At 38.7% G+C, this 27,451-nt stretch overlaps 1 protein-coding gene and 1 pseudogene across 2 annotated transcripts in view; both read left to right on the top strand.

Annotated features, from left to right (window-relative positions):
* Nucleotides 1–20,410, top strand: part of Tiprl (TOR signaling pathway regulator) — a 21,776-nt gene extending 1,366 nt beyond the window's left edge. The window contains exons 2-8 of one of the 2 annotated variants that reach the window (XM_010633965.3): nt 3,002–3,047; nt 5,028–5,207; nt 5,880–5,979; nt 12,977–13,108; nt 16,277–16,372; nt 18,880–18,942; nt 19,722–20,410. In XM_010633965.3, coding sequence (XP_010632267.1) covers nt 3,046–3,047; nt 5,028–5,207; nt 5,880–5,979; nt 12,977–13,108; nt 16,277–16,372; nt 18,880–18,942; nt 19,722–19,865 — 717 coding nt within the window. In that variant the 5' untranslated portion in view covers nt 3,002–3,045 and the 3' untranslated portion in view covers nt 19,866–20,410. The remainder of the gene's footprint in view (nt 1–3,001; nt 3,048–5,027; nt 5,208–5,879; nt 5,980–12,976; nt 13,109–16,276; nt 16,373–18,879; nt 18,943–19,721) is intronic. The other variant, XM_010633964.3, reaches the window with a different exon arrangement.
* LOC104868999 lies at nt 8,165–9,118 on the top strand (annotated as a pseudogene).
* Nucleotides 20,411–27,451: the final 7,041 nt, after the last annotated feature.

The following is a 27,451-nucleotide window of genomic DNA, read 5'->3' as shown; positions in this document are numbered from 1 at the left end:
CTCAGGCCCTTGTGCTTGCAAGGCAGACGGCGAAATCACTGAGCTATATCTCCAAGTTCTCGGTTTGATGGCCAACTGATAGGAGAAAGAAAAAGAGTCTGTACTGATGGGGAGATTTGTGGCAGGGCTGGTGAGAGTGGAACATTGCCATTGAACCAGGTGAGAAGCCCAGGAGAAGGGGGAGGTCGGGGTCAGTCGGTGGACAGAAAATGAGTTGAGCTTGTGGAAATTTGAGGTCTTGTGGGTCATGAAGTACAGATGTTTCGGAGGAATTTTATATATTTATCTTGTCGCTCAAAAAAAAAAAAAATAGCGTGGTAGTGCACACCTGTAATCCCAACATATCGAAGGTGGAGACAGGAGGATTGCTGCAAGTTCCAGCCAGCAGGTTTAGATGTTTTTTGGTTTTGGTTCCTGGGATGGAACTCAGGACTTTGAGCTTGCTAGGCAGGCAGCGGCACCACTGAGCTAAACTCCAGTCCAAGGTTTACATAGTAAGTTCAAGACCAACCTGAACTACAGGGCAAGACCCCATTTAAAAAAAAAAAAAAAAAGATGCAGTCTTTGGGTTTAGGTTTAGGTATCATCAGTTATATAGTTGGCACCTGGAACCTTGGATGTGGCTAAGATCATCTAAGAAGTAATCTGGAAGGAAAGGTCATGAGATGACCTCACCTTAAGGAGCACTTGCATTGTTTTCTCATTGAAAAATATTAGGAAAATTCAGAAAGGAAAAAATTTTCCCTTCATCACATCCTGGATTGAGTTAATGGTTTTCTATTTTCTCTTCTTGTAACTTTCTGTTATATATTCACAAATATACATAGAAATAGGGCCTGTGTTTAATTAAGACACTCTGAATATAGAATATTTCAAGCACTGTAGAAGTCAGTTGTGACACATGCCTCTAATCGCAGCACACCGGAGGCTGAGACGGGAGGATTGCTGCAAGTTTGAGCTAGCCAGGTTTACATAGTGAGTGCAAGGCCAGCTGGAACTACATACCTAGACTCTGTCTCAGAAAAAAGAAAAAGAAATAGGGTATCTGGGCTTGTATTTAAGATACTTTGAATATAGCATGGAACACTTAAAGCAATGTGGGTTAGCAGTGATGATTCTTTTGCAAATATAAGTGGAATATTTTGTAGAATACCAGATTTTTCCACATAAATTGGATAAAACACAATCACATTTTATTATTTCATATTTGGTAGCAATAGTAAAATATAAACTTATTTTGGAGACTCTCCTTATGGAATAGTATATCAATCTATCTTAATTTTTTTTGGTTTTCTGAGACAGGGTCTCCCTCTGTAGTTGAGACTGACCTGGAACTCACTATGTAGCTCAGGCTGGTCTCGAACTCACAGCGATCCTCCTGCCTCAGCTTTCTGAGTGCTGGGATTACAGGCGTGAGCCACCAGGCCGAGCGTGGTCTATCTTAATTTTGTTAAGTATTTGGTATTTTCTAATTTCTAGTAAAGAATAAATTTTACTTAAACTTGCAGTGAAACTTATTAACATCCTATGGCTGTGTCTCAAAAATGTTAGATCACTGATGTTTGCATAGATACACATAGCTGCAGTAAATATATGATGTGTCCAGTTTTTCTTTACTATGTTTTAAACATTTTTTACATTATTCTCTCTCTAAATATTTTAATGCTTCCATCATAGTTCATCATATGGATATGGTCTAATTTACATAAGCATTTATTTCTTTATAACTGGACAGAATATTTCTTTTTCCCTCATAAATAATATTGTTATGCAGGATTGCCTTTCTGTATTGGGGTTGTTCATCTTGTACAGATATCCCAAAGCTGATGTTTTGAGTATGAATTCCACTATGTTCTTGGACTCTGGCCTGTTTGTTGCCCCAGGGGCATGGGATTTGCCCAGTCGTGAAGATCCCTGTGAGTGGGCACTGGTGCTGTTGTCAGTGTTGGGTTCTTTCTGCTTCTTTTCATCACCATTTTTTGAAGCTGGTAACAAGTTGAGAATTTTGCTGGCATAGTTTTTTCTATAAGTGACAGGATCTTTAATCGCATGCTTTTCCTCATAGCTATTAATGTAGTTGTCACATAAGAACAAAAATTCACCCGAAACACAGCACTGAAGACAGGACTCTGACACAGTCAGTTCTCGCTGAGGCAATCATGATGGAGATAAAACCATCTTGAATTTTTAAAGTTACAGAGCTTTTTTTTTTTTTTTTTTTTTTGTACCAGGGATTGAACTCAGGACCTTGCTTGCACTTGCGAGGCAGGTGGTGAAAACACAGCTAAATCCCTGGCCCAAAGTTACAGAGCTTTTGATGACCTAAGGTTGAGATAGATTTTTTTTTCCATCTAAAACCTAAATTTTAAAGTTTGGTTGTGCACTTTTTGCTTGTTTTAGATGTACATACAAAGACCTCGTTGGTGTGTCTTAATTGGAAATAGGTTTAAGGCTATTGGAATGAGTATAATTGTGGACCTGTGATATGCAGGGATCCTTTGTTGACTTGATGTGAGATTATGTTCTTTAACATGGTATTATTTTGCCTTACCTAGTATTTGTAGCTATTTAGCTATTCAGAAATCCAGACGTCTTAAAAAAGAAGGAAAAGAAAGGCTAATGTGCCAGATTAGCTGTCTGGGGACAGTTGGAGTGAATCTTGTGCTTTCTTTGGCATCTCTTACACCTTCACTCCGCATATTTACACTTGTTACACTTTATAATTATAACCATATCAGAGATGTAGGGGAGAAAAAAGTTCCCCCTAGTCTCTTTGGCTTAATGTTTATTTTGCACTTTCCGTTTTTACTCATGCCATTTTAAGAAGTGTATTAATTTGGCTCTGTAGTTATAATAGATTAGAAAGCGGTGCGGGTGCTTCTGAAGCAGCTATAGGGATGCACATGTGCAGTTGAACTTGACACTGTCTTACATGGTTGTTGATGCATTGATCATAAGAAATGGTAAAACAACATTTTATGCTTTCTGTTTATGCACACAGACAAGTCAGCCGTACAGATGGGCTAATTTAAAAGCAGCTGTATCATGTAAGTGCAGCAGTTTATTTGCAGAATTCCTGAAAGAGCAAATTTTATCATTGCTAATTACCTAAATGAGAAAAATTGAAAAACCCTGGTGTGTTTCTGTGATCCAAGCAAGGTGTAAATAGACACTCCAGATTCTTGGGAGCCAGTCCTTTACAAAAAGTTGAAATCCCTGTGCTACATTAACAAAAAGTTGTGATTCATGGAAGGTCTGAGACTTGGCTCCAGGAAACCTAATCAGATAGAGTTGTTCATCAATTTAAGACCTGTTGACATAAACAAGTGAACAAACTTTTGTTTTTTTCTTTTGGGACCGGGGATTGAACTCTGGTCCTTGAGCTTGCCAGGCAGGTGACAGAACCGCTGAGCTAAATCCCCAGCCCAAACTTTTGTAATTTAAGTAACACAGTATTTTTGTTACTGGTTCAGCAGAAGCTGGGAAAACTAATAACTTTGTATTAACCAAAATGATATTCAACTGTATGTGTATCGTTTACTTTGTTGTAAATATTGGTGGATAATAATTGTTTTATATCCCTTTAAGACAACGCAGAAAAGTCTACAAAACATTTTTGTAGAAAAGTTTCCAAAGCCATTAAAATAAAATAGGTATGTAAGTTAACTGGAAAATACAGTGCATGGAATCTCTGTTGTTTTCAAGTTGCAAGAAATGGAGACCTATGTTGCTTAAAGTAGTGAGAATACTGCATAAAGAAATAATTAAATGTAGCAGTAATCTCAGAAACTGGGGCAGTTTTTGTGGTCCCATCAACTATTCAGTGCTACTCATTACTTCCTGTTGTTTCCGTGCTTGGCTTTGCTCCCTCAGCTTCCCTTGCTGTTACTTAACAGCTTGACTCTCTTCTCCTGTCCACCTCCTGGCTTCTGCCATGTGTCTTGGCCTGTGCTTTGACTGACACATTTTTCAGGGATCTATCAGAGTGACTTAAGTGATCATTGTTTAATTCAGAGTAAGCATATTGGGCATGTCCTAGGCTAAGATTCAAGGGTTCCAGCCAGCCTACAGGTAATTGCTTTTGGTTAAGATGAACTTTTATCCAGAAAGTCCAGGTTGTAACCAAGGTGATGAGATCACAAAGCCTGGTAACTTATACAAACAGCTACTTTTTTTTTTAGCTAGCTGCCTCTTAAACGACTTTGCAGGGGCTGGAAGTGCAGCTCAGTGTGGTATTGTGTGTGATTAGCACGCTTGAGGTCCTGGGTTCAATGCCAGCACTAAGAAACAAGAAACAAAATACCTTTGAGCAAGGATTATAAACTTTGCTTTCTAGAGCACCAGAGGGACTGGTGAACTGGAAAGAACTTCTACTCATCTCCAGCCAGTTGGTACTGTGTGGCAGTGCAGGGCCAGCTTGTTTTACAAATCAGAAATCTGGATTTGAAATCTCAATTCTTAGTGACAGCTATTCCAAAAAACAAACAAGAAGAAACAAGTAAGTGTTCAGGTCAGCAAAATAGCTCTTTGGATTACTAATATATAATCTTGTTTGTTTGTTTGTTTGTTTGTTTTAGTCTGTCTGATACAGCTGTCTTCTCTAATGAGACTGCCTGAATGAGGCTCCCGTATATATAAAGTCTAGCAGAGTTGGTATTACTCTGGCAAATGTCACCACTTACACTCTCTGAGCCTTCTTATCTCACAGAGTAGTTTTGAGGCTCAAGTTTCAGAAGTGATCGCTGATCTTCCTAAAGTTCTCAACCTTTGTTTTTTATGTATGATCAGATACTACATTATATATTTGTGTACTTGCTTTTCAGTCTTATTCAACCCAATAACTAATAGAGTGCCATAAAAATGCGAAGGAAGAATAGATGATAAAAGCATCTGATAGATTTTACAGATACGTGTTTATTAAATTGTGTTATTAACCCATTCATTAATGTAAGAAGAATTATGGTGGAATGAAAAAGAAATGTGAACAGTGATACAAAATACTCTCACCTGGCTTTTGATTATTACAGGTTAGCGGATGAATTGCATATGCCATCTCTCCCAGAAATGATGTTTGGAGACAACGTTTTAAGAATCCAGCATTGTTCTGGCTTTGGGATTGAGTTCAATGCTACAGATGCATTAAAATGTGTGAACAACTGCCAAGGAATGCTTAAAGTAGCCTGTGCTGAAGAGTGGCAGGAGAGCAGGTGAGAGTCAGGGCAATTATGGGTTAAACAAAAAAGAAAAGTGCATTTGTGTTGTAGTAGAGTAGAGTGCTAGTGTTATTATTAAACTATGTAGTAGTTGGAGTATTCTGGAGTTCATTTTTCTTTCTTTTTTTTTTGTGCTGGGGCTGAAACTCGGTACCTTGCGCTTGTGAGGCAGGCGGCGGCACCCCTAAGTGCTTGGCTGGGGTTCATTTTTCTTATCATAAAATGGAGAGTAATTATGCTGCTATTTAAATACTTGAGTTAAATCAACCACATACAATTCACTTTTTCAAAGCTTCAGTTTCTTAGTCAAGAGGCAATACATTTAGTGTTACTGTTTTTAAAGAAAGTCTGATTTATTGTGATTTGCATTGAATAATTGTGCGGCATTTCAGTTAGAATTATAAACCTTTAAATCATGTCCTCAGACAGTGGACAGACTACTTGGAAAGATTACTATAAAAATTACATCAACACACGACAAGCTAAATAATAAATAAAGTTAACTAAGAACGATCTTGTGTTAGGACAAGTGTGTGTGTGTGTGTGTGTGTGTGTGTGTGTGTGTGTGTTTTATCTCATTTGTACAATGTAGTCTTGTGTGATATGAATGCAGATGATCTGTATTCTGTATTACTAAACCTGATCCTTCTCATTTTGGTATTTGAGGACCGAAGGTGAACACTCTAAAGAGGTTGTTAAACCATATGATTGGACCTATACCACAGATTATAAAGGAACATTACTTGGAGACGCTCTTAAATTAAAGGTAAAACTTACATTTTGTTATGAGTCATTAATTGTGTTGGACAGTTTCAGCTTTAGAAGTTTTAATGGTTATTTTTTGACCAGTTACTGTTTATCGTGGCAGGCTTCAGAACATAGTGCAGTGGATTGATCGTTGAGGTGAGGTCTGCGCTGTTCAGGCTGGCCTCGAATTCCTGGGCTCCAGGGAGACTCCTGCCTCCACCTCACTAGTAACTGGGATGACAGGCTTGCAGTACTCTGCTTGGAACATTATAAGTGTTGTTGGGCTGGATGTGGTGGCACATAACCGTAATCCCAGCACTGTGGGAGGCTGAAGCAGGGAAATTACATGTTGGAGCCCAGCCTGGGCAGCTTTTGTGACTTAGTGAGATCCAGTCTTAAAAGAAAAATTTTGAAGGGGCTGGGCTGGGGATGTAGCTTTCTACAAACGCCCTGGGTTCTGCAGTGCCCCCTGCCAAAAGTATGTTTGGTAGAATGGCAAGTTGCCATAGCATTATCATTATTATGACCAATGTAGTATGTATTTTGGTGTAATGTATGAGATGATTTTAGAACCTGCTAGCTAGTAGTTTAGGATTTTATACATGAACAAATGCATGTGCAAACAGAACTTTCGGTCAGTCTACTTAAGTGTGTGTCCTACCTGCCCTATATATGAGCCTGGTGTAACTTTAGGCACGTTACTTAAGCTGTCCGTGTCAGTAAATTGGGTTAATACCTACCATACTGTTTTGGTATGAAATAACTCATGGAAAAATTCTCTCTAAATTCTAAGGCTCTGTGCTACTGTAACATTGCATCCATTTAGACTCTGTTTCTTTTATTGTTGTTTTGTTTTTTGTTTTTTTGAGACAGGGTCTCACTATGTAGTTGAGACTGACCTAGAACTCACTATGTAGCCCAGGCTGTTCTCAAACTCACAGCGATCCTCCTGCCTCAGCCCCCCGCTCCAATGAGTGCTGGGATTAAAGGTGTGAGCCACCATGCCTGGCTTTAGGCCCTGTTTAAATGACACATAAAAACATAGGAAGGTGAAGTTGTCAGTAGGTCTCATATTGGAAGTTTAGCTGTATTTAAAAATCTTACAGTATTACTGAAATGAAACAAATCTGGTTTTGGTTCCATGTCTGTAAATATCAGATTATTATATAGAACACAATTATTTTAGTGTAAACTATTTTCATTGAATGTTGTTATGGGAGACCATATTATATATTGGTGCTTAGGCAGAAACAAAGAAAAGAGGGTTATATAGGGGATTCTTGACTCTGGAGATTTTTAGTCTTCGGAAGGTAGACATTCACAGCAGGAATTTAGTAATTATGATCAGTTTCTGCCTCTCCACCATTCCACACTTTAGCCAAATCTCTGTGCTTTCAGGACAGAAACAGTTTTTGAGAGAACATGTTTCATTCAGTAGATATTTCTTGAGCTTTTACCAGGTGCCAGGCACTATTCCTAGAAGCTGTGAGTACAGCAGATAACAGGCAAAAATTCCTCCTTTGTGGTCTTAACGGGAGAGCAAGGTTATTTCAGTCCCTTGTAGAACTTCAGAGATGAGTATCTTCCCTCCTCTTTTCTGTCGAAAAGTTTTCAGGGAGCTTAGGTGATATTTCACTGCCAGAAGGGAAATGGGAACTTGTTTTAGCCTTGTGCACTAAGGATTATGACTTTTTCATGCACTGACTGAGGTAAAGCTTTCTGGAAGCTCTGGAGTGCATGAGCTGAGCATTAACTTTAGCAAGACCCAGGGCGGTGGACTCAGAGGCTAAGAGTAGATCAACAGTTCAGCCTAAATGTAATTTATTCCAAGGTGTTGGTGATAAATAAATGTCAGCTTGATCAGCCACTATATGGTGATCAAGCTTTGGCAAAACACAGATCTGGATTCAGATCAGCACCAGTTACCAGCTTGGAGAAGCAATTTAAGCTTACAATGGCTGTTTCTTGTTTTGTTAAACTGGAGACAATACCAGTTGTGAGATAATATATAAGATTATGTTAGAGTGCTTAGCACAGTGTCTGTTAACAAGTGGCAGCTGCTGTTATACTAATGGCGTATCTCAAATACCAGGGGAGTCTAAGTTTATATGTTTGAAATAGCAAGAATAAAGGAAGGTAGGAGGTGGTGCTGCTGTAGTCGTGGACAGTTTGCTGAGCCTGTTAGTGCTCCAGACTGAGACTGATACCGCTGTCATGTCCCGCTATCTGCATCCCCCAAACATGTCTCTGAAGATTTACGGTGTGAATTTGGCCGCTGTGGTCCTATAGTTGATGTGTATGTTCCACTAGATTTCTACACTCGTCATCCAAGAGGATTTGCTTACATTCATTTTGAGGATATTTGTGATGCTGAAGATGCTTTACACAATTTGGACAGAAAATGGATTTGTGGACTTGAGATTGAAATACAGTTTGCACAGGGGCATCGGAAGACACCAAATCAAATGAAAGCCAAGGAAGGAAGAAATGTGTACAGTTCTTCATGTTATGATGATTATGACAGATACAGGCGTCCTAGAAGCCGGTATTATGAAAGGAGGAGATCAAGAAGTCGGTCTTTTAATTACAACTATAGAAGATCTTATAGTCCTAGAAACAGTAGACCGGCTAGAAGAACACGAGGTAGCAGAAGCCATTCCAACAATGATAGATTTCAAACACTGAAATCGATCTTTTTCAAGATCTAAATCCAATTCAAGATCACGGTCCAAGTCCCAGCCCAAGAAAGAAATGAAGGCTAAATCACGTTCTAGGTCTGCATCTCACCCCACAACTAGAGGCATCTCTAAAACAGATTCCAAAACACATTATAAGTCTCGCTCAAGATATGAAAAGGAATCAAGGGAAAAAGAACCACCTAGATCCAAATCTCAGTCAAGATCACAGTGGAGGTCTAGGTCAAAATCTAGATCAAGGTCTTGGGCTAGTCCTAAGTCCAGTGCCCACTGATAGTATAAACCATGATAATTTTTAGGCATGTATCATTCATTTACTCATAGTTTGGTATACTTAAATTATCAGGATAACAGTGTTGCAATGATGCGTAAAAAACTCTTGTTAGTTTTCCCTGTGTCAGGCAATGGTTATAATTAAAATTATATGCTATTGAAAAGCATGGGTTTTTTTCCCCTGATACTGGGAATCAAACTTCGGGTCCTTGCGTTTGCAAGGCAGGCATTGGAACCACTGAACTAAATCCCTGCCCCAAGATAAGACCCTCTTAAGAGTCCAGTTTGTTTAATGTTGTGGGCAGTACCAATATGTAGTGTCTCTGTATATATTTGTAAAGATTCTCATTTTTTATGCTTGAAGTATTTGGTGAAAAGATGTTGGTTGACCATAATTTGCAGCATTGTCTTATTAAAGTTTCATATCCATATTTGGTAGAACTGTTAACCTGGAAAGGTAGTTTGCTAATAAGATAGAATGATACAAAAGTGAAGTTGTAGCCATAGTACCACACTGACTGCTCAGAAACATTTAATTTCAGGGTGGGCCTTTGTCTTTCAAGGCAGGTCGGCCCAGATAATATCTCATTTGTGAGGTGTGGAAAAGTTAACCCCACTGTCTTGGACAGTGATTTGTATTTTCTGGTTGGCGTGAATATTTGGAACATAAACACATCAAAAAGCTCCCCTTAAAATTTGAGCAGAAATAATTTTAAGGAGGAAAATATGTTCTTAGTAGTTATTCTAAAATGTAAGGAGTAGTGTTGACCGTTGTTGTTTTGTTTTTTTGTATGGGGGATTGAACTCGGGTCCTTTCGCTTGCAAGGCAGGCGCTGGAACTAAATCCCTGGCGACCGTTGTTGCTTAGTTTTTTTACTGCTGTTAGAAGTACATTGTTTCAGTGTAAGTTTTGTTCGTGTGTATGTGTAGGGTAAAGGAACTGCATTTTGATGTTCACAGCACTGAGCATATGCATTTGTATCAAAATTTGACTGCTTGTTTATGACGGAGGCTTGCTGTTCACGTCTCAGTTCATTTCTGTGAGGCAGCTGAAATACAGCATTCCCATCCGAGGCGATTCTGTGGTGCCATGAAATTTTAAATAATTTTGGAAGACAGGATTAGTTTAAGGAAGAGCTGCATCTCTTGAGTTTTTGATTATCAGTGTAGCACCTGCTAACAATGAGGAATTAATACCCCCAACTATTTATAATTTCTAGTGTCTCTGAAAGATTGTTTGGAAGCAATAAAGAATGACTTGAAATGTCCAGCCTCATTTCAAAATAAAAGCTAGCATCTTTTAAAATCTCAGAATGTTTACTTGCAGATACAAGAAATACTGTAGCGAAATGATTCCTTTTAGAGAATTTCTTTTTTCAATTTTGGTTTTAGAAATCTAGTCCTTGCCTGTAAAGATTTAAAAAATGGCTTTTAAATACTGTTTGTGAAATGTGTTTCAAGGATTAATTCTAAAACCTTTGTGTATTTGATAGTATTTCTAACTTTTATTTCTTTACTGTTCGCACTTAATGTTCATGTTCTGCTGTGCATTCATATATACATGTTTCTATAATTTTTTTAGATTTTCCTGGATGTATAGTTTAAACAACAAAAAGTCTATTTAAAACTGTAGTAGTAGTTGCAGTTCTAGCAAAGGGGAAAGTTGTGGGGGTTAAACTTTGTATTTTCTTATAGAAGCTTTTAAAAAGGCATTTTAATATATATTTTTTAACAAATACTGTGTACAGCCTTTAAAACGTCAATGTTTGGATCAAAACAAGACCCAGCTTATTTTCTGCTTGCTGTAAATTAAGCAAACAGGCTATAATAAAAACAAAATGAAGGGAAAAGAACAGAGGAAGGTGTACATCTTAAATATTTATCCTTGCATTTCCATCTAGAGTTGATGAGTATATTCCTTTATTCGCTTAAAAAAATGGAGTGAGTTTTCCAAGCAGACTCATTAGGGTTTTGTTGTTTAATTCTCAAGGTAACGTTACAGAGTAGGTATTACTTTAAAGATGGAAGAAATGGATTCAGGATCTTAAAGTATGTCTTTATAACACACGTCGGTAACGTGGCAGTGGGTAATGCCAGTACTGGAGTTCTTAGGCACAGCGTTTGTATGTGGAAGGCCTCTTCCATAGGAATCTAACGGAATTTTTGGTTTTTATCTATAATATTGGTTGGGGGTTTTAATTTTCTAGCCCTTTCTGAAAATACTGTTTAGAGTCCTGGGATGCATAGGAAGTGTGTGCCTGTGAACCAGATATTTTTCAAATGGACAGTGTCAGAAAAAGAGGGATTGCAATAGAGCCTTTCCTTTCCCCTTAAATCCTTGCTTTTTCTTGCTGGAGGCTGCTTGTATGTATACTTTTAGAGTCTTCTTACTCTTTGACCTGTTTAATATTTTATTTTATGAGTCACAGTATGATGTAAGAAAAGCACCCTAGCTAGGCATGGTCATGCACAACTGTCACCCCGGCACTTGGAGACTGAGGCAGGAGGATCTGAAGTTGGAGCCTGGCCTGGTCAACTTAGTTACTTAAGCAAGACCCTGTCTCAAAATAAAAAACATAAAAAAGCCTAGGGTCGTAGCTCAGTGCAAAGGTCCTGAGAACAGTACCTAGTGCCAGGCAAAAAAAAAAAAAAAAAAAAAAAAAAGATTGTTGTTGTGTCTTGAGAATTTAACTGAAAGCAAAATAAAACAAAAGGAATCATCATAAAACTGCACAGGGGTAAAAGCTTATGTGGATGTGGACATGGAAGAACTATGTACTTTGTTGTTGTTTTGAAACAGGGTCTTACTATGTAGCCCAGGTTAGCCTTGAACTTTATGTTGCCCACATTGGCCTTGAACCCTGGGCGATCCTACTGTCTCAGGCCTCTGAGTGCTGGGATTACAGGTGTCACCACCTTGCCCAGCTCTGTGGAAATTTTTCACTTCTTGATAATCACATGTGCTACTTTCTTTTTTCACTCTATGTCATTTAATGCTTCCTTAGCATCTTCCCCAAATCTGTGCAATCTCTTGAACATCTTTTTTCATTTTTTTTCCTAATTCTTTTCCACTTGTCTCAGATTACTCTCCATCTCATAATTGTGTCCAGGAATCAAATGACCCAATCATGGCTATTTAGTAAAGCAAATAGTAGCCACCATTTACTATTTACCTACAGTTTGACATTCATTTTTGTATTTGTGACTAACCATGTCAAAGAAGAGAAAAGCTGAATATTTTATGGTGAAATAGGAGATGATAGAAAATGGTGTCACAAGTCACACTTTGGTGATACTATCAGGAAAGATTGTGGTCTGCCTTGGGATTGTTGGTGCTCGTGTGTGTGTGTGTGTGTGTCTATGAATGAACTATAAAATAATCTATTGGAAAACATTGTCAGTAGTGTCCAAGCCCTTTGTGTGCCAGGAGTTATTTTCAGAATTTCTGTAAATGTTCTTGTTTCTCATTACTTAAAGCGAATCCTTCTGTTTGTAGGTTTTGAATTAGTTTGGGAATCTAAGATATGTAACATTGTAATGAGAAAAATATTTTTAAGTTCCAAATGAATACTTTAAAAATGTACATTAGTAGCCCTAAGTTGGTTTTACCTTCAGTTATGGTTGCAATTCATCAGTCCAGTTTTCAGTTCATTAATTTTCTCATAATGAATGAAAAAACACTTGATTTTAATCTGATTTTTATAAAAGATGAGAAATTTCAACTTTTTTTTTTTGAGACAAGGTCTCAGGCTGGTCTTGAACTCACAGTGATCCTCCTGCCTCAGCCTCCCAAATGCTAGGATTACAGGCATGTACCATCATACCTGGCTTTGACTCTTTTAAGAAGCTGTGACACTAGGTAAGTATAGTCCAGTTTCAGAGTCCAGTCATATTCTGATCTTTGAGGTCTACTGATGACAACCATATTTGTATAATTGTGTGTTCTGGCTATGCACAAAAGACTGATAAGGAAGACCATTTTCTTGTAACTGTAGCTCTTTAAATTCTTTTTAAAAATGTGTCCCTGTTTTAATAATTTTCTTTCAGGTTGTACCTACAACAGATCATATAGATACAGAGAAACTGAAAGCCAGAGAACAGATTAAATTTTTCGAAGAGGTTCTCCTCTTTGAGGATGAACTTCATGATCATGGAGTTTCAAGCCTGAGTGTGAAAATTGTGAGTATTGTGATTTTTGTTTAAATTAACATCTTTTTCCATTCTTACTGGTGGGCATAAAGTAAGACTCACTTTGAATCACACAGAATCTTAGTTTCACTTCGGTCTATTTTATTGGATTTTATTGGATTCTATGATAAAATTTACTTTTAAGTCCTGATGTAAAGTTAGTGTTTTGTTTTTTTTTTAACCGTACTAGCCTGGCTCCTTTGCAGATACAAGTCTTGGTTACTTATCATTGTAACAACAAAAAAATAGCCACACACATTTCCAAACCTTCTCTGTGGGAGACCTGGTGCCCTCAAATATCCAGGTGAATTGTGGTAAAATGGGCACTAACCCCTGGTCTCCTAACTCCTAGTCTAACCCTCTGGCCACACTAAGTGATACTTTCACATGCCTGTGTTGTGCCCAGAGTGACAGTTAATAACTAATTTTTTTTTCCTGTACCAGGGATTGTGTTAATAACCTCTTTTGAAATTTGAAGAAATGCTTGAATCTCTCTCTATCCAGGTGAATTGTGGTAAAATGGGCACTAACCCCTGGTCTCCTAACTCCTAGTCTAACCCTCTGGCCACACTAAGTGATACTTTCACATGCCTGTGTTGTGCCCAGAGTGACAGTTAATAACTAATTTTTTTTTCCTGTACCAGGGATTGTGTTAATAACCTCTTTTGAAATTTGAAGAAATGCTTGAATCTCTCTCTCTAAAACCCTGGCCTTTTTCCTCATAAATTTTAAATAGCGCTCTGTAAGTGTCAAGTAATGACGTGCTTTCCAGCTTGTTGTGATACATCAGACTGTTACAAATCGGGGCTTTTTCTCTAGCCTTCCTTCACGGTAAACCTTGCTTTTTAAAAACCTGTGCTGATTATTCCAGAATGGAGTTTGGCCCAGCACCTTTTCCCCAGCAGAGATAGCTTCAGCCTCTGTTTCATTGGCTAATAGTTAATGAGCACCTGCTGCTTGCTAGGTGCTTTTCTAGGCAGTAGGGATGTGTCGTGGCCACAGCAGGTATCCTCACTGTCAGTGAAGAGGTGGGCATCGAGCATGTAAACACGTAAATGAATATGGTTACACTTGTGTTCATTGGTAATGGAGCACGAAGAGGAAATGACAGGAGGAATCTACTGTGACATGGTGTGGTAAAAAAGGCCCCGTTACGGGAAGTGACATTTATACAGAGATCTGAAGGACAGGTGGACAAAGGCCAGGAGAGTACTCCAGGGAGGGAGCATGGACGTGCCAGTCCTAAGGCAGGGAAGAGTTTGGCTGGTGGCTGGTGATTCTCCAGGCAGGAATCCACTAACGTTACTGGCATTTGTGGAGCCTTGAGTCTCTATGGAAAACTGACAGTTCTCTGATTATATCTGACTATTTCATGCCTCAGTACTTTTTGTATATGCCTTTTTCTGTCTGGAATTTTCCTTTCCATCCCGTGTTCTCCAGGGTGAACTCACAGTGAGATGCACTGGCATCTCTGACTTTCTTCAGCAGCTTTAGGGACTTCTGTTTGACTCTTTTTCTGGTTGGTAAAGGTTTTGGATTTTATCTTTTCATTTGTATAAATCGAAGTTCTGTTAGAACTTGTCACTTAATAGACAAATATTTTTAAGCAGATGATTAAGCTTTCACAGTAATTACATTTGGAAAGTAGAAATTTGTAGACATGCTACAGACAAAGGATGTTAAGAATGTAACATTCTGATAAATGAGTCTTTAGCATATGCAATACTACATAATTCATTGCATTGAACAAGAGCATTCTGTTCTAGGTCTCCTGCCTTTATTTTGTGTAAAGCAACAAAGAACTAGGTTGTTTTTTAATTTTAGTTTCACTGGTGTTGATATTTACCATTAGTACTACCAGTTTTTAGAATGAACATTGAAATTTTCGCATAGTTTAGATAAGGGTTTTATATCTTTTTTTTTTTTTTTTAAACCTAGGGGGAAATTTTCTGTTGGAGAAAACGAAAACCATGATGCTAAATGGTTTGCGAGACTTCAACACTAGTTGGAGCTAGGACAAAGAACCTGTTGGTCAGAGATTTTTATATATAGGTGGTTCCCAACTTAATAATGGTTCAACATGCAATTTTTTTTTTGGCTTTGTGATGTATGAAAGTGATATGCATTTAGTAGAAACTGTACTTTGAATTTGATTCAGCCTAGCAGTATATGGTAGAATATTTACAGTGCTGGGCAGTGAGCTATAGCCAGTCAGCTGCCCTTGGATCACACGGGCAAACCACTGATCCTCCATGGGGTGCTGCTGTATTGCTAAGTTGTGGCAATGGTCAGCAAGTGTCTTAGTTACTTTCTTGTTGCAGGGACAGTACTCCTCGTACTTAAAGGAGGAGAGATTTATTTAGCTTACAGTCTGTAGAGGTTTCAATACATACTTGTAAGGCAGGGTGGCATGGCAGAGGAACATAGCAGAGGAGAAACAGACCATGGCAGGGCAGGCAGAAAGCAGTGATCCTGTGTTCTTCCTTCCCCTTTCTATTCCATCCAGGCCTCCAGGCTATTGATTGGTGCCATTTACACCCAGAGTGGGTCTTCTGAATTCAGTAAATCCATTTAGCCACACCTAGAAGTGTGCTGATCTAATCAGGGGACTAAACCAGTTCTCACATACCCATGATCCATATTCATATACCTTAGATGCAGCCACCTGCAAAAAGTCCCACCTGTAAGCGTCTGAGGCTTTGAGGGGAAATCTAGATATAAGCCATAATAGGAGGTATATTAAATGCACTTTTTTGGCACCGGGAATTGAGCTCAGGGCCTCATGCTTGCCAGGCAGGTACTATGCTGCTGAGCTACATCCCTGGCCCTGAATGCATTTTTGAATCAAATATTTTCAAGTTGTGATGGGTTTATAAGAACAGTAACCTCATGGTAAGTCAAGGAGCATCTGCCCTGCTGATGTAGCCCTCTTCTAATACTTTTTTTAAAAATAATATTTTTTCAGCCAGGTATGATGGTGCACACCTATATTCCAGCACTCAGGAGGCTGAGGCAAGAGGATTTCTATGAGTTCAAGACCAGCCTAAAATATATAATGAAACCCTGCCTCAAAAAACAAAACACATTTTTTCTTTTAGCAATGTAATAAAATGTTTAATTTTTTATGAAAAATATTAATGTACTGTTTTTCCCCCCCAGAGAGTAATGCCTTCTAGCTTTTTTCTGTTGTTGCGGTTTTTCTTGAGAATTGATGGGGTGCTTATCAGAATGAATGACACAAGGCTTTACCACGAGGTACCTGTTTTCATTTAATGACTATCCTAACTGATATTGGGCCTGTTCATGTAGTTTCATTGTCATTCTGAGAGTTTGAAGTTAAAGTTTTATTGACAGTCTATAAACTTTGGAGATTTACTGTTTTTTTGTTGTTGTTGTTGTTTTGTTTTTTTCCAGTACTGGGGATTGAACTCAGGATCTCGCACTTGCAAGGCAGGCACAGTGCCACTGAGCTAAATCCCTGGCTCTAAGATTCACTGTTGACTGCTCACTGTTGTCAACACATTACATCTTTGCAAAAGTTCTGGTGGCTGAAAAAGACATTCTTGGTGCAGAGAGGGTTGGAGCTGATGCTTTAAAACATTTTTATGTACTTAATATGTTTAACAAAACTCCCTTAACTCTTAACCTTTCTTTATAGAAGATAGTGTTTATATAGTGTCCTGATGTTTAAAATACCAATCACATGACTCTGAAATCTGTTACACAATTATTTTGATAGTTCCTTTAAACTTTGGAAGCTCTGTATTCCATCTAGGATAACTTAAGCATGAAGCTTTTTTCTTTTTAAGTAAGTGTTGGGGGAGGGTTAAATTGAGCATGGACGTTCCTCCAGTAGCTTCATAGCAGGCTGTCCTTTCTGGATGAATTTTTAACTTTAAATTTGTGGTCATGTGGAGTGAGGAGCTACACGACACTACCAGTGGTCATAGTGATTACTACTACTACTATGGCACCTTTTTCAAATCCATGCTATTATTATCTGTTCTATAACTGGAGTAACCAAAGAAGAGTTTAAATTGCTCACCCAGTTACAGTCAGTGGCAGAACTGGTGTTTGAACACTCTAGGATGGGATTGGTTTGGTGTTTGCCCTAGTCATTCACTCTGGATTATTTTCTCCCTTAACCTTAATAGTGACTCTGGACTGTATGTGTGTGGTTTATTTATTTATTTTTTTAATTTTAAAGACAGGGTCTCACTGAGCCGGGCGTGGTAGCACACGCTTGTAGTCCCAGCACTCTGGAAGCTGAGTCAGGAGGACCGCTGTGAGTTTGAGACCAGCCTGGGCTACATAGTGAGTTCCAGATCAGTCTCAACTACATAGTGAGACCCTGTCTCAAAAAAAAAAAAAAAGACAAAAGACAGGGTCTCACTATGTAGCTGAAGCTGGCTTTAAACTCATTATGTAGCCAAGGCTGTAATTCTCCTGCCTCTGGCTCCTGAATGCTGGGATTACAGATAGTGTATCACCTTGGCTTGCTTTTCTTTTTAAACGTGGAAACAAAGTATTGCATTTTTCTCCCCAGAAAGAGTGAAATCTGAATCTTGAAAATACCGTTTTAACTTAGTCATACTGAGTTTTGGGAATTTATACTAAGAAAGATTCTTCTATATAATAATTTATGGATATTAATCAGGCAAAGGCTCAGAATTGTATATACATAAACATTCACAACCATGTTGCTTTGTAATAGCAAAAGGGAAGGAAAGAAAGAGCTTAATGCCCATTATGTTGTTTGCTTTGTGTCTATATAGTAGAAAAATACATAACCACAGAAATTTATGGCCAAGAATTATATTTAATTTGGAAAGATGTCTATTTAAATGTTTAATTTTAAAAAGCAACTTTGAATCCATTTATGTAAGATTTTATGTAAGTTTCAGAATATGAAAGCAGTTGTACATTTACAAATCATGAGAGAATGTTATCAATAACAGCTGTGATTACTGATTTATCTCCCCTTTATACTTTTTTTTTTGGTACCAGGGATTAAACTCAGGACCTTGCACTTGCAAGCCAGTTGTGGTGCCACTGAGCTAAATCCCTGGCCATCTTCCTTTTATACTTTAATATTATTTGATTTTTTTTCACAGTGAGCAATAATTTGATTTTATTGATATAGGTTGATGCCTTAAAGGAGTATAATTTTTGGCTTTTTGTTTATTTATTTATGTAGGTATTGGGGATGGAACTCAGGACCTAGTGCTTGTCGGCAGGTGCAGCACCACTGAGCTAAATCCCCTGCTTTTTCTCTTATTGAAGTATTTCACCAAAAGCAAAACTGTAATAAATTGTCACTCTATAACCTAAGTTTATTAATTTTTTAATTTTTGGTACCTTGGATTGAACTCTGGTCCTTGTGCTTGCGAGGCAGGTGGTGGCACCACTGAGCTAAATCCCTGGCCCTTCTACAACCTAACTTTAAAAATGTTGAATGAGAAAAAGTGAATATAGAGAAGATGATTTTAAGGAGAGAACTTAAGAGCTTTTTTGAAATTGGGGAGAATAAAAATTGTAAAGCAAGTTTTTTATTTTTGGAACATAAAAGTAGCCTGTTATTATATGTAGGTAAATGATAATATAGCTTAAGGAAAAGATTTAGTTCCAAACTTGATGTAGGGCCGGCAGATTTCATGCTACCCTTACAACCTGTTCTAAAATGTAGACAATCTGTTTAATAGAAGGGATTTTATAAACCAATATAAGTAAATTTATTGGAACTTTAAAATTTTTAAATATAGGCTGACAAGACCTATATGTTACGAGAATATACTTCACGAGAAAGCACAGTTGCTGATTTAATGGTAAGTATTTAAGTTTCAGTATTTGGAATTTGAATTGTTTTATTTATTTATTTAAATAATTGAGTTTATTGGTACATTTTAGGGTTCAGTACAGTTACATTCAAATACAAGAACATCTTGGAGTTGTTAGATAATAGCCATCATTTGGTTGATTTCCGTGCTTTATTCTGGAAAAGCTGTAGTCCAGAGTGTGCCCCAGCCCAGTCAGTGTGGTGGACCAGAGCTGCGCCAACTGGATGTCCTTCCCAATGCGCTTCCCGCTCTCTTCTTTGCGTATGGGTCTCCTTTTTTCCTTTCCAAAATATGAGAGCTCTGTTACCATGACTTGTTTATTTGTTTTAGCAGAGCTTCCTTTGTACTTAAGATTTTCTGAGTTGTTTAAAAAGCAGTATATTTATACAGACTTGGTGTTCTTTTTCACCTTTAGTATTTATTTTTGCCTAAGCATAGAGTATGCATACTTGGGTTAGAAAAGTTGCTCAGTTTTCATCATAGACTACATATTGGGCTCTCTGTAAAAGCTCGAGTTGCCAAAGCAGCAGTAAACAGGGATTAAATTAAGGTGTATTTAAGTCGTACGACACTTATGGGAGCAGTACATAACTTCATTCTCTTAAAAAAAAATGCAGTAACAGGAAATGCACGTCATTTTTAGGAATGCTTAACGATGCTTCTCATTTATATTTTGCACCATGTTTTATAAAGGCTAAAGCCCAAATATTTTAAAAAACTGTCGATGAAATCACAATGTATGCTAATATGATTTATTCATTTTCTAGCATGTCCCACCTTCCTTCTTCACGGAACCTAATGAAATATCACAGTATTTACCAATAAAGAAGGCAGTCTGTGAGAAGCTAGTATTTCCAGAAAAAGTTGATCCTGACCCTACAGACTCCCAAGAAAGCAGACCTGTGGAGTAGAATGTGATACAACATACGCTCACTGAGGAATCTGACTGGACACCTTGGCTATTTGTAGGGGGAGATTTTTATTAAGATAATTAATTGCTTTGTGTGCAGATTTTCTGTAGCCTTAAAGGAAAAAAATAAAAGATTGCTGCAGGCAGGTTCCACTTAACTACTGTTTGTACTGTCTGTCTTCAAATTCATACTCCACATTTATATGTTTTAGAGATAAATTTTTACTTCTAAATGATCACAAAGTGGGTCTGCAACATTGATGTGTGTGTCTCATGAGTAGCAGACAGAATCTGTATCCATCATGAAGCACTGTGTCTCTTACCAGAAGAGGTAATTTAAACCTTTGAATCCCAGTGCCTGGAGACTTTCACAGGGTTCCCAATCATGCATGTTGATGCACTGGCTCTGTGCTTTGGGCTTCTGGAGAGTTTTGACTTGTCACCTAGGAAATCAGTCTCATAGGTTAATGATCTTCACCAATAATTTTTATTTTTTGTACAGGGGATTGAACTCAGGACCTTGTGCTTCCAAGGCAGGTGGCGTCACCACTAAGCTAAATCCCCAGCCTACCAATACATTTATTTTTGGTTTTTTTGAGGCAGGGTCTCACTATGTAGTTCAGACTGCCCTGGAACTCACTATGTAGCCCAGGCTGGTCTTGAACTCACAGCAATCCTCCTGCTTCAGCCTCTGGAGTGCTGGGATTACAGGCGTGTGCCATCACACCTGTCTCCACCAATAAATTTTAAAAATATACTTACCTTCTAATTTTAAATTAGCTTTGAAATTTACAGAAATTTTTAGATATAGAACCATATAAACCTATCATTTTGGAGAACGCAAGCCCTTGTGTGCACAGAAGCATATGAGCATGGTCTGTATGGAGGTCAGAGCTCTCCATCTGGAGGTGCTCTGCACACCCACCTGGGCAGTTTGGAAAGTAGACAAGAAAAGTTCAGATCCACTTAGTTATTTTGGGATGACCCTTTAAACATTTTATATTCTTTTCTGCCTTTCCGGATATTCTTTAGAAAGTGGAAAATAGTGTAAGTACCAAGTAGGAAATTACTTGAAGTAGATTTTTAAAAATAATTTTTTAAGGAGCAGAAAGGAAAAGAAACTTTTATTTGGCTTGAAATAATTGTACATATTTCCACCTGATGGAAAAACCATTAAGTAAGAACGTGTAATTGAAAGTATCAGTAAAGCATTTTAGGTATTAGCATGAAGATAAATTTCAGTGAAAAAAATACATGTGGATATTCACCCTTGCCCAAACTTTGCTAGGGTATATCTTACTAGCTAAATTTGGTCACAAATGGTTTTTGTATTTGTCTATTTTTTGCTTACCTCCAGGGTATAGGAAATCAGGATCTGTTGTTCAGTGTGTATTAAATATACTGTGTTTAATGTTTTAGGAATATGTGGGGGGATATATATATATATATACTACTCAGCTTTCTGTTTTATTTGCCTTGCAGATTGAAACAGAATAGACTTCATGCAAATTATAAGAAATGAAAAGTAAGCATATTCATTAGTTGGAATTTGTGGGCAACATGATATTTATGAGAGAATACATATTTTTTAAAAATGTGTTGATTTAGATGTCTTGATAACCTGAGTAGTCTTAGAGTACTTGAGAATTCATTGTTAAAAATTGTGGAGAATTAAAAGAATTGACCCTTTTTTTTTTCTTTTTTAAAGATGGTGGGTAGGATGAGTACGCTTTTAAAAGTTCCATTAGTTCGCTTCTTGGCCTTTTGGCTACGATCAAGTGTAAAAGTTCCATTAGTTTATTTCTGAGGGGACTACCAAGAAGATGTATATTTGGCCGTCGCTGAGTATGACATATGTACTATTTTATATTTATTTGTTCCGTTTGTCTTTTTGTAAGAGAAAAATAAAAAAATCACTGATCTGTATTTTGGTATTTATTTCAACTTTTCTTAGAGCTTAATTGAAGAGTGGTTTGGTGTGCATTTTAATCCTTTATTCTTTATATTTTTAACTCAGGCAATATTGTAGATAAATTCTCCGTGCAGACTATACATGAAAACTAAATAGTTCAGAATATAATCCTGTAATTACATTTGAGCTCTTGTCACTTTTCTTCTGTCCTCTAATATTTTTGTGGATGTTTTAACTAACCAGTATTTTCTATATTTGGGTTAATATTTTCTGTTTTTGAAAGTAGGAATACCTTTCATATGTGTCATCTCATTTACTTTTGAGTATTATGTGTCCATTGTGGTGCTAGGTACAGTGGTACATAGGTTCACGAACTTAATTCTTTGCATAATTCTGGTAAACCATATTGGATGAGAATGGAATCAAATCCAGTGGCTACATTCAGTGTTGACCTTATGGGGAAATTTGATTCGGTTCTCATCCAATTCGGTTTGCTACCAGAAATCTTGGAAAGAATTAAGTTCATGAACCCATGTACCATTAAATAGGAAATTGAAATAACGAATTGTTATAGTTGACCCTCTCATGCATTACACCTATGTGGATTCAACCAGCGATGGCTCAGACTATTAAAAAATTTTCATATGTATTGAATATTAAGACTTTTTCCTTGTTGCTATTCCCTGAACAATACAGTTTAACAAGTATTTCTATAGCATTTGCATTGCATTCAGTACTATAAACTAGAGATGATGTAAAGTATATAGGACGTCGTGTGTAGACTACATGCGGATACTATGACATTTTATGTCGGGACTTGAACAGCTGCTGATTTTAGTATTTGTGGGATGTCCTTGACCCAGTCCCCCAGGAATACCAAAGAACTATTGTACATGTTTTAATGAGATTAATATCTAGTAGAGGAGTCAAAAATTATTGCGAACTTTAGTAGCAGCAGTGATGGAAATAAGACTGATTTAAAAGTGGGGCGTGGTGGCGCACACCTGTATCCCGGCACTTGGGAGGCTGAGGCAGGAGGATCACTGTGAGTTCGAGATCAGCCTGGGCTACATAGTGAGTGCCAGGTCAGTCTCAACTACATAGTGACACCCTGTCTCAAAACCCCCCCAAAAAAATATATACTTATTTAAGACAATAACAGAAAATCAACTTTAATGATCAGAGTTGTTGAAAAAAATGTAGAAAGCCTCAGGAGACTATACCAATTTAACAAGGGGGAAAGTTGTGTAATCTACAAAATTTCAGCTTTTTTAGGCAAATCAAAAAGATCACAGGACAAGGAAACTCAACCTCAAAGAATGCCAAATCTTTCGGCAGAGAGATGACCTACAAACTGTTTCATCTTTAGGAGGGGCTTGAACTTAGGACTTTGGCGCTGAGCTACATCCCAAGCCTTTTGTTATTTTGGGTTTTGAATCAGGGTCTTGCCAAGTTACTAAGTTGTCCAGGCTTGGTTTAAACTTGCGATCCTGCCTCAGCCTCCCAGAGTGCTGGGATTATGGTGTGTGTCTTCATACCCAGCTTTAACAAATCCTTAAAGTTTATGGGTGGTATTGGTAGTGCCGTGCTGTAGATTACCATGGCCGGGCCTAACTTGCCTTTTTTTGTGGATGAGGCAGGGCCTCAAGTGGAACTAGGAACATGAATGAATCTTGTTTGCTTCCTTTCACGAACAAGGCAGGGCTCCTGGGGAGAACAGGTGACAAGATGGCGGAGCGAGGCCCAGCCAAAAAAAGACATGTCTTTTTTTTTTTTTAATAAAATGTGTGAAATGTTGTTTGTTTGTTCTATAACACAGCCCCCCCCCCCCGCCTCTTTCTTTCTTGTACTGGGGAAGATCAAACTCAGGACCTTGGGCTTCTGAGGCAGGCGAGGTACTGCTGAACTAAATCCCAACCCTCTTTATTTTTTAAAGATTTTAAAACTTATTATAAATAAACACGCTACAGTTGCCAGGCAGTCATTTTTTCCCATCAAAAAAGAAAAAAAAAGTTCCATCTGGCCTCAGCTTTTTATCTTTGTGTCTGTCTTCATCCCCCACTGTTCGCCCTCCAAAGGCCTTTGAGCTGTGCAAGATGCAGCAGTTGGTAATCAAAACAGGCAAAGTACGAGACAAGTTGCATTTTCAGGTGAGGGGCTGCTGCTAGGTGGGCACAGATAAGTTTAGGGACGAAACATTAAACATTCAGGTGTAAAACATGGGGCAATCAAGATCCCACAATGATCTTTATATACAGAAATGCTCACAGCACTTTTAAAGGCTAAAGGGTCTAATATAAAGGCCTCCCAATTAGCAAAGTTTTAAAATTTTGTTAAAAAATCTACGTGGTTCCCAGAGACCAAAGTGGTAAATCCAAGAGCCTGGGATTTAGCTGTGATTCCAGCACCTGCCTTGGAAGTGCAAGGTCCTGAGTTCGATCCCTGGTACCCCCACCCCCCAAAAAAAGTAAATCCAGAGACACACTGGGTGGGGCAACAACTGTGCACCCGGCATATGGCTGAGGGACCAACAAAACAAAACAAACCAAAACCCTGTATAGACCTCTTCCTTATAATCAATGAATGCTTCACTCATCAAGCCTCAGTAGAGCCCACCCTTAAAAATTTGACAAAAACACCATCCTAATATTACAGAAAACTGTTCAACACTGTGAGGCTTTAAAAAAAATTCTTGCTCGTACTTAGCCTTCTGCTAAAAAGCTTGCTGCTTGCATTCTGACAGAGATACTTGATGAGGAGAGTAACGATAAAAAGTTCAAAAAATACATTACCATGCTCTCATTATCTGCATGGCCGAAAGTAAAACCCACAAATTTTTCTGTGCCGTGGGCTTGCACTTCTGCAATCCCAGTGTGCCACGTGGCACAGCTTCCACATTCCTTGCAAAGGCTCCGTGCTCCCTCTTGCCACTACAATTTACATTGCAAAAGGCCAGCAAGGTGGTCTAGTGTATTTTGTTTGGAGTAGCTGGAGGTCTCAGTCTAGGGAACTTCATATACTCTCACAAGTTGTTTCCCAAGGGTTTACACTTGGTGGCCCATAACTTTGGGTACTATGGTTGCTTTTCACAGCATCCTGAAGTTTTTGCATCTTTCAAAAGAAGGACCTATCAGAAATTGAGCAGGGTCTCATACCTAACCCCAATTACCTCCTATCACTGCAACCGTGGTAGCACAGAGGATGAGTGATTACTTGAAGTTAAGTTCAGTCTATACTCCAAGATCGTGGGACTGTTTCATGGGGCTCACCAGCATAAGAAAGTTTCAGGAAAGCCGCCAAGGCCCTTGGAGCAGGGCAGAAGATGAGAAGGTTCTGGTCAATAGTTTAGGCAGGCAGGAGGTTGTGGGGAGACTCTGGCTAGAGGAGTGATTGAAATGTGTGCAAAGGTGAAGGGACCCCTGGGCAACAGCATAGGGCTCCTGGAATTCATGGTTTAAGATTACAGCAGATCTGTGGTGCAGAATTAGAAAGAAAGTTACTCTTAGAGGTGTTTGCTCCAGCCCTTGTGTTCCTCCTTCCTGGATTAGCTTGCTGAGCAGACCATTCTGTTCTTCTCACTTGACCCAAAACCCTATACAAATGTTTTTCTTCTACACATTTGTTCTCATGCCCTTTGGTTACAAATAAAAGGCCAAGGGTTTCACAGATTGGCCTGTTTTCCCAAGACTTTCTGGCCTGGGGTACATAGTGAGTTCAAGATCAGTCTGAACTACATAGATCCTGTCTCACACACACACAAAACAATTCAGTTTTTCATTTGTTTATTCACTATTTACCAACACTTTTCTGAGTTACTTGGAGAGTAAACAATTGAATGTTACTGTGAAGATCTCACAATGTGGAGGAGATGTGAATGTGAATAATGACATTGTGAGCTTAGTACTTACATGTGTGTTTAAAATGCCTTAGGAAGGGGCTGGAGATTTAGCTCAGCGGTTCGGTGGCCTGCCTTGCAAGCACAAGGACCCAAGTTCGATCCCCCAATCCCCAGTACCAAACCCAGTACCCCAAAAAAAGTTTGTTAGCCGGGGATTTAGCTCAGTGGTTCGGTGGCCTGCCTCGCAACTGCAAGGACCTGAGTTCGATCCCCAGCACCAAAAAAATAAAAAATAAATAAATAAAATGCCTCAGAAGCACAGAGGAAAGAAGAGCTGCCCATGTTGTGTACATGGCCTAGAGAAGGCTTCAGAGATGGCAGAATACTGAGCTCCGTTAAATGCTGACTGAATATCTGGTATATTCCAGTATCTATGTACTGTCACATTTACTTCACTGTAACTTTCAAAAGTAGTCATTTATGCCCATTTTACAGAGGGGAAAACTGAGGACCAGGAAGGTTAAGTAAATTGCTCTAACAGCTACTAATTGGTAGTGCTAGAGTTGCAGATTTCAGATCTTCCTGCCTCCATCGTGGATGACTTTGCACTATGTCTTGATATTTAGAAAATCTTCCTGAATGGAAGAAAGAGGACCTGTTATGGTTTATACTTAAAAAGTTCCCTCAGTCTCATGTGTTTGGAAGGTGACGTGATCATGGGGCACCAAACTCACGCTTGGACTCACCTATTAGCCCAGAAGCTGAATGTGCTGTTAGCAAGTGGGGCCTGCTGGGAGATAGGTCACCAGGAGTGTGACCTGGATGGGTGTATTCTTGTGTCTGGTTCTTCCCTTCCCTGCTTCTTGGCCACCATGATATGAGCAGGTTTTCTTCACCAGGCCCTTTCCCTATGCCATTTCTGTCTTGGAGCCTGTCTTCCGTGAACGGAAACCATTGAAACTGTGAGCCCAAATGAACCTCTCCTTCTTTAAGGTGTTTTGCCCTGGCAGCTAGAAAGTGATCAACGCAGGATCATTTAAGCAAGCACAGCAGCACTGATATTCAAGGATTGAGGTAAACTTAAATGGTAAAACTAAGCATGATGAAGTCACATCAACAGTTACAACCACATGGCTGAAGCAATAGAGTTTCGTGCAAATCCTTTACCTAGCTAATCAATAATCTTTAAGAAGTCCCCCTTCTTGGTAGTATATGAAATTTCCACATGGAGATACAACAGCCCTAAACGTTGCTAGGGAAGGTGCTGCAGTTGATCTACAGGTGCTCCTAATAACCTCTCTGTGGACTTTTCCGAGCTGATTTAATCTTGAAGTAGGCTTTCCAGATGTTCCCCAGCATGCAGTTTGTAATGTGAATCCTTGTCTGACTCTGAATCGGGAGGTCACATGGATTCTCTATCACAGAATTATCAGTGCTGGAGTCTGGCTTAAGGTGAGAAAAACAAACCATTCAATAAATACAAAGCATTCCAAGACTCCTTTCCCTTTGGCCAAGTTCAAATGATCTCTGATTTTTGCCCAAAACAAACTTTCGATGCATTTCCAGTGGGAATTATAGTGGTGTCGCTTTATTGAATTTCTTCCAGTTACCCTCAAGTGATTTTTTAAAAAGTCTTTTCCACTGTAGTACACTCACAAAGTGGATTAATCACAATGTTTGTGCACAACTCTGCTCAAAGCTTCACGTTTCTAGTTTCTCCAGAACCCCAGCGAGGTGGAGCCCAGCCCTCCTAGAAAGGACCCCCTACCGCCCTGGGAGGGAGGGCACTTCCGGTTTGCCGCTCGGCGCAGGAGCAGTAGGGGTGTTTGGGAACGCC

The sequence above is a fragment of the Fukomys damarensis genome, unplaced genomic scaffold, assembly GCF_012274545.1.
Source record: "Fukomys damarensis isolate Sample0158 unplaced genomic scaffold, DMR_v1.0_HiC HiC_scaffold_19, whole genome shotgun sequence".
Taxonomy (NCBI): domain Eukaryota; kingdom Metazoa; phylum Chordata; class Mammalia; order Rodentia; family Bathyergidae; genus Fukomys; species Fukomys damarensis.
This window is presented reverse-complemented; position numbering and strand designations above follow the sequence as displayed.